Consider the following 19,856-nt stretch of genomic DNA (forward strand, 5'->3'; position numbering starts at 1 on the left):
AAAATAGCAGGCAGGAGTGAAGAGCTGAGATCACGCCCTCAGCAAAACACTCCCCCAAGGTGGAGATAGGAAGCGGCGCCTGGGAGCTCAAGGAGGGTGCGTGGGCGGAACGCTCACTAAAGATAATTTTAGGCAAATTCAGTACAAATGCTGAATGACAGCGGAGCTTCACCACATGACACCTAGAACAAGGTGGAGATAAAGGTGAGAGAGGGGAAGGAAGCAGACGCCTCGAAGGGCGGTGGGGTCAGGGTTACGAAAAAAGCGCACGTCTGGCGCTAATGGAAAAACAAGCTGCGAGACGTGCTCTGTTGTGGGGAGGAGCATTGCAGCGAGGCGCGAGGGCTTGGGCGAGTGAGAGGAAAGCCAGATGGCACCTCTGCTCGTGCCTGTGCACGTAACCGCACACTGTAGGCCACACAAAAAGCTGTGGTAGGGCTTTTAAAAGCCCACTTACTAAATGTCTCGCCAGGGCAGCACATGCGCTTGCTCAGCCGAGACATAAAAAAGTACTATTATAGCCGCAATTGTAGTACATCTGTATCAACCATCTGAGAACTGGCTATAAAATATTACAAATGTATTCATTCAATAATGTCTGCCTTGGATATGCACTCATTCATAGTGCCCATTTTTTAATATGTTTGTCTTATTTTAACAGAGCAGTACAAAGATGTCCGCTGCCGAAGCACACGCATCTGTTAGAATAAAACAGGCTCATTCTTTTGGAGAAGACATGCTTGCTAATGCACAATTGCTGATGGCCATCTTAATTGGGCAAACACATTTTTATGATGGGTGGCAAAAACTTTAAATAAATAAGGAAGGTGCCCAAAGCAGGGAGGGGTGGAGGAGCAACAGATGAGCTGGGAGAGGAAAGAATGTGGGGATCCAAGGTGGAGATCAAGAGGGGGCAGAGCAAAGTGAGGAGGAAGCTGCCCACAGGGGAGAGAACAAGAAAAACACAGGCACTTCCACAGGGTGTGTACATGAAAAGAAAAACACAAGTAGTTCTCTGAATGTAAGCACGTCGGCTGTGGAAAATTTCAAGTCAACTAGTTCGAAAACTGTGAGACTGAAATGCTCCTGGGCGGGACAAATGAATCAAACAGGAGGAAAGTCCATGAATTATGAGCAGGGAGGTGAGAGAGACAACAAAGCCATCCAATCAAGAGCAAGGGGTGGACCTAAGACCAGTCTATATGTATCGGAAACAATAGGTGTGGTCAACAGACGGCTGAAGATGTCTGCAGCAGAGACTTTAACCCCTTCGCTGCGGGGCAAATTCCCCCGCGGTGCGAGAGGGGGTGGGGCTGGGCGAGGCGCTGCCATACTGAGGACGGCTCCTGGCCGTCATGAGTCACAGTAGGCGTGTGCTAATGACGTTCGGGAGCAGTCCGAACTCCGCTCACTGATTAATTCTCTCAAACAGGCGGGGAATTAACCGCGCGTGGGCAGAGCGGCAACGTTTGGATGGTTCCGAGCCGTCATGAGCACATGACTACCATGACTAAGGATGTCTGGGAGCCGGCATGAGCACTCAACGTGTTCAAAACTGGTCATACCTGTATAAGCCTTTCTCATTTCTTGAGAATGAGTGGGCGTGAGATGCCGGTGGTGAAAAATCGAATGGTCAGGAGTCATTTGGTGCACAGTTCCAGGACTCCAGGGTGAATGGGAGCTCAGTCAAACTCTGCTGACCCTGGAGAGGCAGTTGTTGTGCCTGGGCATCAGATATTGCTGGGAGGCCGCACAGGAGGTCTCTCTGTGAAGGACTCATGTCATAGGCAGAGACTGCCACTAGCCATAACACACATGATCCCACTCACTGTCACAGTCATGGTATGACACACTAGAAGAGACAATGCCTCTCTCTCGCGAACAGACAGAACATGCTCTCACCCGCTGGAACAAGCAGGCTGATAGAGGTACAGACAGCCTTTCACTCACTGAAAGAGACGCTCACTGGAACAGAGAGGTTCTCACTCATTAGATAAACTGCTCCTGGTGGCCACTCTCTTCACACCCTATAGTGGAAGATATCACCCTGCGCAGGAATCACACAAACATGGCGGAAGACTGAAGTTTGCATTGGAGCTCACAAGAGCACACGGGTACCTCATAGTAGCGGTTGTAGACGGTCTGCAGTCCCGCTATGATCAGTGTGTCCACGAATGTAAGAAGCGTCAGCTGCAAGGAGATGTTGAGCATGAAGACGTATGTGGCAGCCACCTTCACCAGGCTTCGCAGGAAGATGTTGACGTTGGCAGCAATGGAGCGGCTCATGCGGGCGGTGTCTGCAGAGAGGCGCGAGGTGATCTCACCTGCACAGGACCAAAAAAACAGAAAAAGCATAGGTTAGCACTTGGACAACACTCAATCAGTTATCTTCCCTCCATGTCTGCGATATCTGGGACTTAAATGTTTTAAGAAGCCCACTTCTGACACCAGTTGTGCAGGAACGTAAGCCCCCATTTCCACGGTGGTTGGCATGGAGGATCATGGAAAGCAGATTATTTGTGTCCAGAGGAGATGTTCATAAGGTAGTGGAGGGCCTTCTGGGGGAAGGTTGTGCTTCAATCCTTGGAAATAAAATAAAATAGCAGTGCGGAGAGGCAATGTGTTTGCCATGAGATGGAAGATAGACGAGCTTTGGAGAGAAATTGGACAGAGTGGAGAGGCCAAGATCAAGAGTTCACCATGAGAATGAGGGTTCACTGGATATTGGAAAAAGAGAGATGGGAGAGTAATTGGGGGGGAAGGATGGCCCTTCAGGGCAATCTTCATGCTGCGGGTGAGGTCTCCAAGGATTATGATGAGGGGCATCGGTACAGAGCCCAGGGTCCCGCAAAACCCTCAAAGAAGAATTAGAAGACACCTGGGGATTCATATTTGAGAACAATATGTAGCTTAAATGTTGTAGAGGCTAATATGTGTCATTGAGGGAATGGTGTGATGCTTGATGAAGGGTGGGGGTTCCTTTGTAGGGGAGGATGTAATACGCATGGACGGAAGGGTGCAATGTCCATTCGAGGTAGACCTGGTGGGATGTATGACGTTACAATGCATGCTTTTACCACGCATGCTGTTACAACGCGGTTTTTACAACGCATACCATAACAACGCATAGCGCTTTGGGGTGCTGGATAGTGAATAGTTTAATACTATTCCAACTCCAGTCCCCGTGGACACTAGGGAAGGTGTTGGATAGTAAATTAAATCTATTCCCTATCCTAGAGCGACCCCCAGTAATGGTTTTCGTTGTAAAACCTGCGTTGTAAAGGCACTGCATGGTAAAAGTTGCGTTGTAAAGGATGTTTCCCACCTGGTGCTCTTGGAATTTTACACTCATAGCTTTGATTGGACATGGCCATCCTGATTCTGAAAGAGCTTGAACCCTCTTTTTAGCTCATACTTTTACCTGGATATCATTGTCTCAGTTGGTCCCTTACCATAAAGTTTAGTTCCCAGTTGGAAGTGAAGCTGTCCGGCTCAGTGGGCTCCCGGTCACTGGAATATTTTGACTGTGACTGATCATTTGAGATGCAGATCCCAAAACTTTAACTCCTCTAAGTGTCCGATGAGGAATTGCCCAGTGAGTGATAACCACATTGTTCTGAGGGGAACAACACGCTTTAGGAGCGCAGCCAATAGGAACACCAGTGCCATGGGGCTAATGTTATAAGAAAGACAGCACTGAGAATGGACATGTATTATTATTATTATTATTTTTTTTAAAGTTTTTATTGAAATTAAACAAACATACATGAAAACAAACCAAACCTCACAAGGCAAAAACATAGTAGTACATTATCATGAGTCCGTGCGGGTAGAGCTCAAAGGGTAGATGGATGCATTGCAATCGGCTAGTACGGGGATAGGGGCGGACAAGGAAACAAGCGGAATCATTGACAATAGATGAAGAGTGAATGTCAATTAGGGGGACGAAGACACATCAATGGTTACATCCTGTGGGGGAGTACATATATTACCACGATAGGCGTTCCATGGGGACCAGATTCTACCCCATTTCTTGGGCCGTCCCCGGGAACGGTACACAGTCTTCTCCCGGAACATGCACCAGTCCATGTTTTCTTTCCACTTGGATAAGGTGGGCGGTCTATGGGAACCCCAGAGCTGGGCGATGTCCCTTTTCGCGACCATATTTCCAAGGGTCGCCCATACAATCTGTGCTGAGCTGTAGTCATTGGGCTCCCAAACATTCAACAAACAACGCCTGGCCTCGGGCTGCAGGGACACACCCGTGACACTTTCCATGACATCATGTACTCGGGACCAGAACTTAACCATCTCCGGGCATTCCCACAATATGTGGAGAAAGGTACCAGACATCCCACAGCCACGCTTACATAACCCATCCAAGGAAAAACCCATTCGAACCAGACAAGGCCCAGTGACATAAACTCGGTGGAGTATCTTAAGCTGGACGAACCTCAAACGAGCAGGAATGGCGACTTCCTTGGGCAAGGACAAAGCAGACTGCCAGTCCTCATCGTCCAATTCCAGTCCGTCCGCACACCACGCGGCCCTGAGGCGAACCAGCAAGTCAGCTCTGTTATTGATGAGTTTTTTATAAATCAATGAGATCGTGCTATCGGGCACATGACCATCCAAAATGCGGTCCTCCAGAGGGGAAGACTCAGTAATATCATCACCCGCAGCAAACACAGACAACAGAGCATGACGGATCTGGGCGTACCTAAAGAATTCATTGTCACCAAGCTCATACTCCACTTACAGCACGTCAAAGGACTTGACAGTACCCTTCGCCCACAGATCGCCCACTCTGCTGATACCAATCATATCCCATTTATCAAAGCCTTTCGTTTTCCACAGATGGCCCAAACATTCCGAATCATACAAAGGGGTGGCCCGAGTGAACCTGCCACACCAACCCAAGGCCGCATTCGCATCACGCCACACTCTCACTGCAATCTTAGTGGGACCGGTCAGTGTTCCACGGAGTCCTCCAGAGTACAACGCTCTGCTGAAGGTCCCCCCTGGCAGAATAAATTTATCCATGGAGAACGCCGGGGCAGGGCGTGGTGCGTAGGTCGCATGATTAATCGCACTTAACTGGGATGCCCATTAATAGCGTCTGATGTCCGGGAGGGCTATACCGCCATCATACCACGGAAGCGTGAGTTTAGAAAGAGCGATACGGGCACGCCCGTCCCAGACCAGTTGTCTCTGTAGGCTCTCCACTTCACGAAAATAGCCCGAGGCAATCGGGTCAAAGGAATTCTGAAGTGCGTACAAAAATTGAGGCAGAGACATCATTTTAAAAAGCTCTGCTCTACCGAGGGGCGACAGCGGCAACCTACGCCAGCGAGCCACATCGAGCGTGAGCCGCTGAAGGGGGGGTAATAAATTAAGCTCGTAGCGCCTAGAGGGGTCCAAGGAAACATAAATCCCCAAGTACTTGAAACCGGTCTCCGTCACGTGAATCGGAAATCTATGCGGCAGTGGAGGGAGATCTCCCGCCAAAACGTAGACGCAGGATTTAGCCCAATTAATAACAAGACCGAAGTTCTTTCCGAAAGAGGTCAGAACATCAAAAAGTGCATTCAGGGACTTTTTAGGGGAAGTGAGATACAGGAGGATGTCGTCCGCGTATAGCGAGACTCGATCCTCGAAATCGGGAGACGATCGGATGCCCCGCATAGAAGGTTCCCAACGGAGCCACTCCGCCAAAGGTTCCAGAGCGAGAGCAAAAAGCAAAGGGGACAGCGGACAGCCCTGCCGGGTACCCCGTCCAAGCGTAAAAACGCAAGACACTCTTCGATTAACAACTACCTGGGCCAGGGGAATCTCGTAAAGAAGTTTCACCCAAGCTATGAAGCCCGGCCCAAACCCGAATTTCGAGAGGGCAGCCCAAAGGTAGGGCCACTCGATAGTGTCGAAGGCCATGGTAGCGTCAAGAGAAGCCAAAATGGCCGGTTCAGTAAGCGTCCCGGCTCTCGCGAGAACTCCGTGGAGTCTGCGCAGATTCAAAGCAGTGTTGCGGTGTGGCATAAAACCGGATTGATCTGGATGAATCAAGTCCCCGATCAACATTACTAAGCGATTAGCCAATAGTTTAGCCAAAATTTTGGGTTCGGCATTGAGTAAAGAAATAGGTCTGTACGAAGTACAACGATCCCGTGGCTTACCCTCCTTAGGAATGACTACGATAGTAGCGAGTCGTTGGTCCAAGGGGAGGGAGCCAGACTCCAGAGCCTCGAGGAACATGTCCCTTAAGTAGGGCGCCATTTTTTCGGGTCGCAGCTTGTACAATTCAATGGGCAAACCATTGGGGCCCATCGCCTTACCCGAATGGAGGGAACGAATAGCCACCGCAACTTCATCCACTGTAAGTGGAGCATCCATGAGGTCTCTGTCAGCGTCAGAAAGGCGAGGCAAAGCAATGTCCCGCAACAGCAATCGGGAGTCCTCCTCATCCCTATCACAAACAGAGGTGTATACAGTCTCAAAGTGGTCCGCAAAACACTGAACGATCCCAGCTGGGTCAGTGACACACTCTCCATCAAGCCGCTCAATCACAGGGACCAAACGATTAACCCTCTCTTTCTTGTCCAACCACGCAAGCAATTTACCCGCTTTGTCTCCCACATCATACAGTCGTCCCTGCTGCTCCCTATACATCACTCTCGCAGCATCAGTTACCAGAGCCCTGTAGTCAGCTTGTTTCAAAGCAAGGGAGTGCAACTTCTTACTGGAGACGCCCAACCGAAGATCGTCCTCCAAAGCGGCTATCTCAGATTCCAATCGCACAACCTCCACATTTGCGGCCTTCTTAGCAGCGACAATCAAGGATAGGGACTGACCACTATAACAGTTTTAAATGCTTCCCATAGCGAAACAGCAGAAGAAACAGACCCCACATTTTTGTCGAAATAATGCTCAATAGCTTTTACAAGTTCCGAACGGGTCTTGGGGTTGCGAAAGTACCATGGGTTAATAGGAGCAACTCTTCCCTCATCGCCTGCCTCGACCTCATACCGGAGCCACAAGGGGGAGTGATCGGAAATACCCCTAGGGAGCTGACTGATTTCTCTGATGGAGGAGGATTGGACCGCTGGCATTAAGAAATAGTCCAATCTAGAAAGGCTGCCGTGTGCCCCAGAGTGGAAGGTGTACTGCAACTGTGTAGGGTGTAGTAGTCTCCAGGCGTCCACAAGCCCGAAGGTCTCTAGCAAATCACTCAACCACATTTGTGCCCTGGGTAGATCTCTGGGAGGATGACAATCAGAGGTGCCAGAAACAACCGAATTCAAATCCCCACCCAAAATCAGAAGGCCCTCAGGAAGGTCCAAAAGGACTCTACACAGATCAGCGTAGGTTAAAGCCTGCAGACCCGGGGGGACATAAACTGAAAGTATGGATAATGTCTTCCCCTCCCACCTACCAATGAGCACCGCATAGCGCCCCCTGCCGTCAAGTTTCACCTCGTCAACTGCAAAAGGGAGAGAGGACCGAATGAGAATACCAGCCCCCCTGGAGCCAGAAGTAAACCGCGCATGGGCCACCAACCGATAACCGCGCCTATTCATTGCCTGACATGCGTTGCCTATTAAATGCGTCTCCTGTAGGAGGACAATATCGGGAGAATGACGCCTAAGGAATCGCAAAACAATACTTCGCTTAATTATGTCCCCATACCCATTGACATTCCAGGATAACAGTCTCAACTCGCCACCGCCCATCCCCGAAAAGTAGACAGAGCAGGACCCACATAGAACCCCATGATTAGTGCAGATGAAAAAAACAATACGATGCCTCGCGAGTAAACAGAAACACACTCACACCCCCCCACCACGCCCCAACTTGAACGTGTTACTCCCCCCACCCTGCACCCCTGCGTACGACTAATAAGCCACCCCAACTTGCAGTGTGCCTGTCGCCCCATTACTAAACTAAGCTACGCAAAGAACCCAGGAGGAGGAAGAGTCCCCATTCACCCCCGCCACCCCCAGGCTGATCTAGGCCTAACAGAAGACCCAAGTCCAGACTCAACTGAAACAGCAGAAAAGTTCAGACGCCAGGATCCACGGTACAATCTTCACTCCGCCACACCCCCGTCGGCGCCTTCGGGGTGCCCAGTATGTTCATCTCTTATAGGCAGAGAGTCGAGCCAGTCACTGACATTTTCGGGGCGATCAAAAAAAATACACGTTCCCGATATTCAATCCGGAGCCTGGTAGGGAACAACATGGCGTACTTGAGACCCAAGTCCCGCAATCGTTTCTTCACTCCCTGAAATCCAAGTCTTTGTTTTTGGACAAGCGGTGAAAAGTTAGGATAAAAAGAAACTGAGGCATTTTCAAAGTTAACTGGGCCCTTGTCCCGTGAGGCCTGCAGAACAGCAAACCGGTCTCTAAAGTGGAACAACCTGGCAATAATGGGCCTCGGGGGAGCACCCGGCTCAGCCTTCCCACCAGGGACACGATGAGCGCGCTCAACCGCAAAGAACTTGCTGAGTCCAGCGGGAGAAAGATAGTTGGTAATCAAGTCCTCCACCAAGAGGTCAACCCCCAGGATCTCGGGATTCTCCGGGACACCAATAAGGCGCACGTTGTTGCGACGGGCCCTGTTTTTGTAGTCCTCGAGACGACGAGCCATCAGGTGATGCGAGGAACACAGATTAGCGATCTCAGTCTGGGCCTCTGTGACATCCGCAGTAAGACTAGAAGTCTTCAAGCCCAATGACTCGACTCTCTCATTGGTCTGCGCAAGATCCGCTCTAATCAGCGTAATGTCAACGGCCACCGTATCGATCTTAGAGGCCAGGGCCTCGTACTGCTGTCCCATAGAGGCCTGCATGTTGGCAATGGCACCCATGACGTCCTGCAAGGATAGTTCCGAAGACGCTGAAAAGACGGTCTTAGGATTATCCGAAGCGCGGCCCGCAGCGCCAGGCGACCCCTTGACCTGCGAGTAGTGATCCATAATGTTCATCTGAGTTTGGCCACCACGGAGAGGTGCCTTGGTCTTGCGCTTCTTAAGAGGCGGTCCGGTGGCCATATTGGAAAAGGGACCCCGAAGGGGTCCCCACGGCCTGGTGAAAATGGCCGGTCGTGGAGTGTCCAGACAGTCAACAAGACCAGATCAGACGGTTGTAGGCACAAAAAAGGCCGGGTTGTGGGCAGTCAGTCGGGCCAGTACCAAACAGCAAAGAGACAACAGGCCAGCCGAAGGTGGATCAGGGCTACACCTCTGCCAATCAGAGCCGGGAGCAGAAAACGAAACTGAAAGTCAGGAGGGGTCGACCAGAGGGGACCCCCTCAGCCATTGTTGATCCACTACTCCACGGCCTGCCAAGCAACCGAGCCCCCGGACCGCCTCGGGGTGGGCCGCAAAAAGTAGAGACGATGCAAAAGTGGACCCCAGCGTCCAAATTCGATTTTTCAAAGGGTACGAAGATAAGCAAGTATGTACGAACAAAAGCCCGTCCTCGAAATCAGGATGTAGTCAGGATATCCGTGAAGGGCGGCGCGGGTCCGGGGAGCTCTGTGCTCACGCGACCATCTTGGATGCCCGCGAAGCTCCTCCGGACATGTATTATTAAGCATTTAAAGTCTTACCCGTCCCCATTCACCCCTCTATCCGGTAACACAGGATTTCAGCTAGGTTTTGACAAAGAGATTTTTTTTGTGGAAAAATACAGATGCATAAAAATAGGGGTTCTGTTTAGTGAGGCCAGCATCATTACATTTGAGCAAATTAAAGAGAATTTTGGCCTAACTAAATCAGAGAGATTCAGATTCAGACATCTGCACCCCTAGGCAACACAAACAACTGTGGAGACCAGTGCTTCTAGTTGCATAGCCTCGTTCCAAAAACTGCAATAAGCACATAATATGTACTCACAGTACTCTGTGCATCAGAACCACAACACAACCTTGGTTTCAAGGAGTTTGGTAGAAAGATCTGGGTGTTACATTTAATTATAATCAGTGTTCTGACTTCAGTCTCCTACCAGGAAGAGGCCTTAAACACAGACAGTAAAGAGGCAAATGTTAAAACATTTAGCAGATGGCAGTGTACTCCATATTTAACAAACATAAATCAGAGAAGTGCTGGAGGGAATGTGATGAAACAAGTACCCTCTACCATATGTTATGAGACTGCCCAAAACTCAAAGAATACTGCGGAAGAGTCCTTACTGTAAGCCACGTAGGATATCACAGGGCTCCCGATACCACCAACAGCATGGGTAGCAGTACTTGGATGGATGCTGGACATTAAATGGAGGTCCAAGAAGGACATAAAAAAGTTTGTACGCTGGTTACTCCTCATAGCAAAATATATTATCTGGAGGCAGGAGTGTTATCACTGATTCCGGTCAAGGAAGGGTAGGGAAACCACACTGCGTGATATGGCTGGTAGAGAGAAGGAATTTAGCACTCAGTTGTCTCCACACTTGGATTTTCTTGCCGGAGACATTGGAGAGCGCTCATGTCCGAGAACGCTTAGGGCAATCCAGACCCTACCAAGGGACTTGTTTCCGATGGATGGTAGTACCTGGAGTACGGTATGGACGCTGCATCCACCGTACCTGAACTGACCTCCATTGGATCGAATGAGAGTTTAATCTTGTGAACCCGCTTGTGTTAATAAGGAGGGATGGGGTGGGGTTAGAGAGCGTGGAGGTATTGGCTGCATTCCTTGTTCTTGTTTTTCTTGAGAAAATGGAATAAAACATAACATGTTTAAAGTTGTACCTTGATTCCAGAAGTTGGCAGCACCTTTTAGTTTCAGAGTCTTTGAACATACTGAACATGCAGTTTAAAGAGTGTTATTTTATCAGACAGAGTAAGCCTTCAGTGCTACCCAAAAAAGCTCTGTTATCCTTCCAGGGTAAAATAATATTGTGCAACTATCGTGGCAAACAACAGTATCCACTCGGTGTGTTTTCTTGTGCATTAGACCCATGCTACTAGTCACTTTACCAGTGCTTTATGTGAATATGGCATGTTGTTCAGATACAGAATACTAGACTCTGTTGGTGGATTGATTCTGCCCAAAGATCTCCTTTTACCATAAGGTCTCCATGACCAGACAATGAATCTACTATTGGTGTTTGGCATCTAATAATAGTGGTGGAGTAAAGACCTTATCTAAAACTGAGAGTTGAAACTGCCCATTCCTTCTTCCTGGGGAAAAAACAGTATAGTTTATTATATCTGTTCTTCCTCCTGTATGCGGAGTGTACACACATGCGTGTAAGTACATGTGAGGTGTGGTACCCCGCTAAAGTCCCCCGGAGTGTATGTAGAACTTCAAGCAGTAGCCTGCAACATAATGTTGCACAAACGACTATTTAAGTGTCCGCAAGAAATAAGTGAGAAATCTGTAAACCTTTCTAGGAAAAAGTCAATAATAATGACCATTCACTCCTCCTGAATCCAGAGAATGAATCACACTTTACAAAAGTGAGAAGAACAAATGCCTCCTGCTAATGTTTTAGGAAAGTCTCACAAAATGTAAATCTAAACTCGACGGTCATCACAATTCACAGAGCCTATTGAGTCAAATACCCTAACAGAAGTCAGCCACGCTATGATGCTGTGCCTAATTCACTCATCATTGGTGCAAACAAATTGCCTCACAATTGGTCAAGTCAGACCTTTTCTCAAGGAAATAGGGACACTTGGAAAAGAGTCGACAACTTGTGTCCAGTCTTGAACCTTAGAAAGATCTTGACTAATACATCTCAGAATACAACTCATTGGATGAACATCAGTTAGCTTCAGGGAAGGGTGGAACCTGCCATTCTAAAGATTGTGGATGATGCGCCTAAGATTTTAGACCGGGGAGCCGGACGGAAACAGGTTTTAATGTGTATTCACCCCCCACCTTTTGCTCTCATTTGGACTACTAGGTGCTGTTGTAATGCCTCTGAAATGCCCTGACTCAGTGCATGTGCACTGATACTTAAAAAGGTGCCGGTGACGTAAAGCCCCTAATGCCCGACTCTATTTTTTATAGGCCCGATTCCATGTGGTTAATGGAGGTCGCCGGCTTCTCAATCTTTGAAAATGTTCTCTCATTTATGAAGAATCGCTGTCATGTCTGCCACTGGACATAGATGTCGCCTGACCTTATCCTTCTAGGAACAATGAAAGTGTCAAGCCATTCGATGAATAACATCATTTCAAAACTTGATGCAACATTTGTCTGGGTCTTATGCAGCCGCGCCTGCTCCTGGGAAACAGTAGTGGGGTGGGGAGGAAGGAGGGTTAAAAAAAAAAAAGATCACTTACCTGAAGGCTGGCCAGCTGCTGCCTCTCTTCTGTTCCCTTCCTGTTTTCTGATCGAACAGGAAGTACACAGACTCCAGTAAGCCGATCCCTACATTGCAATGCAGCCTTGTGATTGGTCTGACCACCGTGGTTCGACATTTAGTGGAAATCATGTAGTCTGAATTGTAGTCCTTTCACCTCATATGTTCATAAGGAAAGGACTGAGACGCACACCTAGATGCACATAATCTATGTCACACATTCCTAAACTTATATCAGAAATTCAAATTTCTGATAAGATTTAGTATATTTGGACTGTCACTTGACCACTTGTCAGGAGAGGTGCTTTGGCCAGGAAACAACCTTTACAACGCAGTCATTACATCGCAACATCCTTTACATAGCATGTCATTACAACGCAGCCATTACATTGCATGTCACTACAACGCAGGCATCACATCGCAAGTCATTACAATGCATACCATTACAACACATAGTACCCATCACTTACCCTACTGTTGCACTCACTGGAGTTAGAATAGTAATTTTTACCCCTACACTATACAACACTTTCCTTAAATGCGATGTAATGCTATGCATTGTGATGGTATGCGTTGTAAAGGTATAATGTGCAGTAATAGTATGCGTTGTAAAGGTAGTTTCTGAAAATGGGATGTAATGACATGCAATGTTAAAGAATGCGTTGTAAAGGATGTTGCGATGTAAAAACTGCATAGTAAATGTCATACATTCCTTTGCCCAGATTATCGCCCGAGATCCAGCCACAGACGGTCTTGCCTACTGCCAGCACACTTCAGAGATGCTACACTTCGTCTGAAGCTGATAAAGCAGAGTCCCGGAGAAAGACCGCAGCGTGTGTTTGCCATTCACAGGAAACACTGTCTTCACGCCTCAGTTGATAAAGACAGCCTTTGCTGTCAACAAGCTATGCAATGCGTTGCTTCTCCCTAAGAAACTCTAGACTGCAAATTGATCTGCCTTCCACGCTCTCTTAGTGCAGCGCATAGAAGTAGGAATCAGGGTGTTAGGTTTTAGATGACATGTTAACCATGCTGGAAATTTTCATTTTATTCTCGTTATTTATAACGTGTTTGTTTTTATAATACTCTGTGTAGTTGTTTTAGATGTGTTGAGAAACAGATTGTTCCTGTAGTAATTCATACTTATTACTTAAAAGTGTTCATTCATCTTTGGTGCATTGAAACAAGTTCAGCTGGGTCACCCCTGGGTGGGAAAGCGCACCTTATAGAGCTACGCCAAAGCTGTAGATTATGGAGCACGTTTAACTGGCTCGTCCCAAATTATCATAGCTCAACTTACTTATAAGTATGTAGTACATGGTACGAGGGGTACCTAGTGCCTGTAGGTTGAAGCGCCTCTCGTGGACGGCAGCACTGGTTGTGCCACCACGAGTGCGACAAAGTAAAATCGACTGGAAGGGCAGTTTAAAACTGCTACCTCGATGTCGCCATTTGAAGTAATTGCAAAGCTCAAACCCCCCTTTTTACTATATGTAAGTCAGGCCTATGGAGCCCTAAGGCAGGGTGCTGAATGTTAAAAAATGAAAAATATAAATTTTCATGATCCAATAGTAAAAACCCTAAGTTGTTGTTTTTACTGTGGAAACGCTACTAGCCCCATTGGCAAGTACAGCGTTACAACCTGACACCGCAGCCCTGCTAACTTATGAATGGGACTGCTAACATTGGTACTGTCAGCCATCAAAAGAATCAGTGCATTAAATCTGAGTGCATGGTGAAGTCAAATGTCATGCCCAGGGTGTGCAAAGTGCAACTTTAGAAGTTGCCACTTTGGTCGCCCAAGGTTTCCAGGGCCCGTTAACGGTTGTATTTGAGGTCTGTCCACTAGACAACTTTCTTCCCTCTGGGGAAGATGTGCTAACAAATCCCAGAAAAAAAAACACAATCCAAACAGAGGGAACCTGCTAACCCACTGGGTACCATCCGTGTCCTAGCTGAGGGCATTTCTGAGCATAAGAAGGGAATCCTTGGCACCCTGAACTCAGATTTTTCGCTGGACTCGAAGAAGGACCGCGAGGGGAGGCTGCAGTGACATGGACTGCCCTGCAGGCTAGCAAAGGAAGTAACTGTGCCTGCTATGTCCTGCTTGTGGAGAAGTCATCTACCAAACGGCATCCAAGGCAAGAGAGTGCAAGGCTCAGCCGGCTGACCTCCTCTTCACAGAACAGTGTCTCAACAGCTGAATTAGCCTGCTAGAGGCGAGTAGCAGCCTTGATCCCAGGATCGCCACTCTCCGCCGTCGTGCAGCACCAGGGACCAATGCTCAGAAGTTGCACCCAAGTCTGCTAGAACCGGGAGAGTTGTTGGAGTGCAGCTTGGTCACCCTGAAGGCAAGCTACGGCTCGGAGAAAGATTTGGCTGTAACCGCAACACCGGACGACCAATAGCCAAATGGCAAAAATACTTTATCAGCCCGTCGACCCTTGTGGCCTGGATCACCTTACTAACCCCGTGGGTTGAGGAGTAGCCATAAGAAGACCCCCAGACTCCCACACAAGACCCCCAGGCGACGTATTGCACCCACAGCATCCGTAAGTACATTAAGTTTCCTGTATCCTCAGCATCAGGATAAATTCCATAGGAGGTCATTCGAATGTGGATAAAGGGCCTGGAACTGTCTGGAGACTGCTTCTTCTGTTGAGGCAGCTATTTCTGAGAGTCTTCCTGGTACCCTCACAGGCTGCCTGCTAGAGTCTGTCTCCCAAAGTAACTCTAACTGACCGCATCATAACTTGCCAAACTTTTTGGGGGAAAATGCTTTGCATTCGCCAATACTTCTTTGTGATTGAATGAAATGCTCTGATTTAATGTACCTTGCATAATCTACCAACTGGTGGATATTCTCCATTGTGGTGTAAAAAATATATAAAAATCTGCTTTTTTTTACCTAAGTTGGATTTCTTGAGTGTCTCGGTTATTTCTTCTTTAATTGTTTTGTTCCAGTTTAAATGCTTTACGCTTGTTCCTTTGTGTAAGCGTTGCTGCTCAGAGCCACAGCTGCACAGGGTTGAGCGGAGGATTTAACAAATGCAATCTACTGATCTTACAGGGGTTGGCAAGTGTAATTACACAGTGAGGTCGCACAAGCACACCATATAATACACCCCATTTCCTCACAAGAGATTAATGTCTTGCCGTTTTACTAGACCTGTCTGCTGACACAGTAAACCCCCTCGTGAATATCCTCAGTGACAGGGTAGACACGGAAGGCTTGGAGGTGTACTGGCTCAAATCATATCAGGGAAACTGGGGGGAGAAAATAAAAATAACCAACTCCCTGTCAAACACATGGGGCCTAATTTATGAAAAGTGACGCATCGCTGCCTGAAAACAGCGATGAGTCACTTTTCAATGCGCCCTCCCTGCGACACCAATGATGCGTCATATTTACAGTATGACGCATCATGCCACAAGAAGTCACAGATACGTCAGTATTTCTGACGTATCTGTAGGCGCAAAAATGACGCGTTGCTGGAGTGTGTCACGAAAGTAACGCAACTCCATCAATGGGCCATTTCACATGGGCAAGTCCCATTTCAAATGTGCCTGCGTCAGTCTTACGCCTGCTGTGAGGCAGGCTTAAGATATTTACGCATTTGTGTCCTAAAAGCGTCACTTCTACGAGGCTTACTTGCATCAGAACGCCCCCCCCTGCAAACATTATACCTGGCGCAGGTATATTGTGGTGCAGGGGTTTACAAAGTGACACATCTACCTAGATGCGTCATTTTGTAAATATGACGCAACATGGTGCAATTTTTACCACAAAAAATGACGCACTGATGGTGCAAAAGTGACGCAAGGGCTCACATATAAGCCCCATCATTGTTAAACCAAAGAGTCCCACAGTCTTCCATATTATCACCAAAATATTCTACCTGTGTAGAAACCATTAGCAGTGCTGCTCTTTCAAATTGGATGATATTCAGCTGTACAAGAAAATCCCCTCACTAAGTGGCATCTAATATGTAAATCAAACTAATGGACATACAAGTCTGAATGACATACCACCAGCTTAAACCTGACCCTCTCATAATATAACTTCCACTGAATTCGCCCCAAATTTTACAACCCCGTACAACCATGGAATAACAATAGGGCGATTCTAGGGCACAATCCGGAGACCATACCCGGTGGAAGAACACTTGCTTCTTACGGCCTTCTGGCGCACATACATGCTGAAGCGAAATGAGGGTAAGATCCGCTGGAACCTCTAAGACTATTAAACACCACATCCCGCAGGACGAAGTCCTGCAAGCTGCTGTTCGATCACGACTGTACTACGGCAACTCACTGCTAGGTGCTAGTCCCAAGATCCACTGAGCATGTTTTAATCAACGCTGCACGCGTCAGCAGGGCTGCTCCCAGGAAGAGAAGATCTGACCACATCATCTCCATGCCGATCCCACTCAATCCGTTACCAATAGATCCAGGAGTAAGACCAAACTATCCTGCGTCGCGTACGAAGCCATCCGTAAGAACCCCTACACACCGGCCCAAAACTAAACGACTCAGGCAGATGAACATCTGGGAGGAGCTGAGCCACACTCCTGCTTGAACCTCCAGAGCTAACTAGGACATGCAGGAAAGATCTGGAACTCCTTTACCCCTCAATCAGAAGACCTCCTACAGATCAAACCTTCACGAGGGAGCTGACGATGCTTCCAGCTCTGGATCAGCACAGGATGACCACTGTGCAACGTTCAATGAGTAGGTGAAATGGGGGCATTTGGGGTAACTCAGACCTAGGGACCTCAACAAGCATCAAAGTGGAGACAGACTGACTGCAAATGAGTCTTTTTAAAAAGCTACGTAGAGTGTTACCCGTTTTGGTGGACTCGAAGAAATCAATTTCCTGCCTCACAACAGCCTTGAAGAGCAGGACACGGAGGCGGCGGGTGAGCCTGTAGTGGGTGAACATGAAGAGTCCTCCTCGGCACCCGGCGGAGAGAGAGCTGCGGAGAAGGAGAGATGGGGTTGAATAAACCAAGGTAAGAGGTAATCACCTGTGGGTGTGGAGAACAGAAACACAAACCTTGTAAGAGAAGAATAAAACATGAGAATACCATATGCTAGAAGCAACGGGAACCTTGGGCCTCAACGCTGAGAGGCCAGGTTCACATGACCTGGGGTACAGCACTTCACACACTGCCCATGCCCAGATCTGTGACCCCAGCAACTGCACAAGAGGTACTATCCTGGTCATATGGCAGCCCACCCTCCACAGGCCACCATTCCCAAGCACCTTATTCCTTTATTCCTTGCCTCAACACAAACCCAGTGTTTCTGTTTGCCACCTTTTAGCTTCATGGAGACAGTTTTGTGGCAAAGAGATCCTGTACTTGTTGGAATGGAGCCTGGCGTTTGCAATGTTGAGGCCAATGTTGGGGGCAATGACAGGGCTCCAGAGGCAAGAGGGCGATCTCCCCTTTACAGACGAACCCCCATCACAGAATTAAACTAATAGGTTTAGGAGCAATAGGGGCAGGTTTCCCATATTACCGTTCAGATATTGAGGGAATGCACACAGATACGTACCTGGAGGATTTGGAGCGAAAGCCCCGCTGAGAGACAGAGGAGCAATGGAGCTTGGAAACTTTGGTAGCCAGGGTAGACTCCAGGTGAGACCCCATGTCTTGTTGCCTTAAGTCGGCCATACTAGATTCTGTGGAAACCATGATCTTCTACAGACATCTTCTCTATCCAATATGGCCGCCATTTACATACACTTCCTCCACCCGGGTGCGTGGCTGACACAGCAGAAGTGGTGAGGGCTCCACTGAGCCTGTGCCTGGTGAATTAGCATTTTGGTGTGCTTACAACGCTCTCGTTCAAGGTCGCTTCAGCCGTCCTGCACGTGAACCTTTATTTTTCTGCCCTTCTCTGTCTTAGCATTCCTTCCATTTTTGGGTTTGTATACTTGCTTTTTAGGTCTTGCCTGTGCAGCGCGCATGCGCTGCATAGGAGGACCTTTAGCCGTCGCTCTGGTAATTTTCAAGCACACACTCGTGTTTGTGGCGGCGTCCACCTTGTGGGAGCGAGCAGGGGTGTGCCACAAGCACGAGTGCAGTGCTTGAAAATGAGCAGACTGTGCGTGCACACACGCAGCACTCCCGGGCTCTCTCTCTCTCTCGGTCTCTCTCTCTCGCTCTGTTATTGTGTTCTTTCCTTTCCCTGTTCTTGTTTTATGTAGCGCTGCGTACCATTGCTCTAGATACTCTACATAACCAATGTCGCCCTTGCCCAATTTATAGTACCACATTTGCTCCCATCGGAAATATCCAAACGTTAACTTGCCGCGGCTAAATACAAACTTGTGACTTTGAGGTTCCTGCATTTGTCACCGGCGGTATATATGAATCTTATATTATGCAACCTCTGCTTTAATGATTGGAATAGAGAGTTTGAAATTTCCAATTCTACTCACAAGGGCTTCGCCAGTTCACCCCCAAGAGACTTGATTTCGTCGAATTCAGTGACTTTTTTTTAAACTTTCAGCGCATTTTCACATGCGCATTCCTTGTTTTCTTTTCATTGTGCCGGTGCTTGGCAATGTCAGCAGCAGAATGTTAACTGCTCGTACCCACCCTCATGTCTTATTCCAGAGCTCCAAGCAGATAAGGATGGCTAATGCCTCTTGGTGTGTTTTACATCAAAGGCTGATGGGACCTCTGACAGTCTGCATGTCCGTCTTGTAAATAAACCATTAATCACTCACCCAGCCCCTAAAATGAACTGTTTCCCAGTGGCATGAACTTTCCTTGGGTCACTAATATAAAACAAATCTTTGGTAATCCATGGGCCAGCACAGGGCTAGACTGAAGGACATATCTGTGGCGACGGCCCTGCCTGGTGTCCCGGACATTCTGAGTTAACTTTCTTGAACTGTGTGAGTGTTTGGTAGCAAACATATGTGTGTGTTTGTGTGTGCGTCCGGTAGAGAGGTTTGAGCAGGTGAACATGTCAATAAAAAGCACAAAACAAAAATGTATGTTTTTCTTAGCTCCCATGTTTCTCTATTGTCCTTAAAAGTTGTGATTTTTAGGTTGAGCATCAGCACGCACGCGCTATCTACAAGACCTGCTGTAATCGGTGAACCACTTTAGTCCCGCCTCCTGCTCAGGATTGGTCCATTCCAGCGTCGCTCTTCTTTGCTGCCTCCTGTCTCGTTCTGCAGCTGATAGCTCACTTCCTTTCAAGGCTCAGGAGCAGTACAGTGTACTTACGCTTGCTTTTGTTATCTCCTGTTTCTAAGAACTTTCTAACTTTCTTGTTTTCATGCTTTTGGCCCATGACTGCTTCCGCCCTGTTTTTATTCCGCTTCTGCTTCACGTTATATGCCATTCCCCCCACTTTCAAGCAGTGCACACAGCCCCAGCAGCAGTTGTATTTTGGCCTGTCGGTGCTTTAATTGTTTCAACAACTGGACACCAACCACAGTAACAACATTAACAAACGAGAAATGAACCCTTGAAGAGTTACGTCAAAAGGAAAGCTAAGCCTAAGAAATGCGGCTGACGCTTTACCG

At 48.0% G+C, this 19,856-nt stretch overlaps 1 protein-coding gene across 1 annotated transcript in view; it reads right to left on the reverse strand.

Moving 5' to 3' along the window:
* LOC144752890 (antigen peptide transporter 2-like) overlaps nt 1-19,856 on the reverse strand; it is a 141,776-nt gene that overhangs the window by 87,008 nt on the left and 34,912 nt on the right. Inside the window, exons 3-4 of the mRNA XM_078640716.1 lie at nt 17,153-17,283; nt 2,119-2,324 (exon numbers count right to left, since the gene is read on the reverse strand). Of these exons, the coding sequence (XP_078496842.1) occupies nt 2,119-2,324; nt 17,153-17,283 (337 nt within the window). The remainder of the gene's footprint in view (nt 1-2,118; nt 2,325-17,152; nt 17,284-19,856) is intronic.

The sequence above is a fragment of the Lissotriton helveticus genome, chromosome 5_1 (genome assembly GCF_964261635.1).
Source record: "Lissotriton helveticus chromosome 5_1, aLisHel1.1, whole genome shotgun sequence".
In the NCBI taxonomy this organism is placed as follows: Eukaryota; Metazoa; Chordata; class Amphibia; order Caudata; family Salamandridae; genus Lissotriton; species Lissotriton helveticus.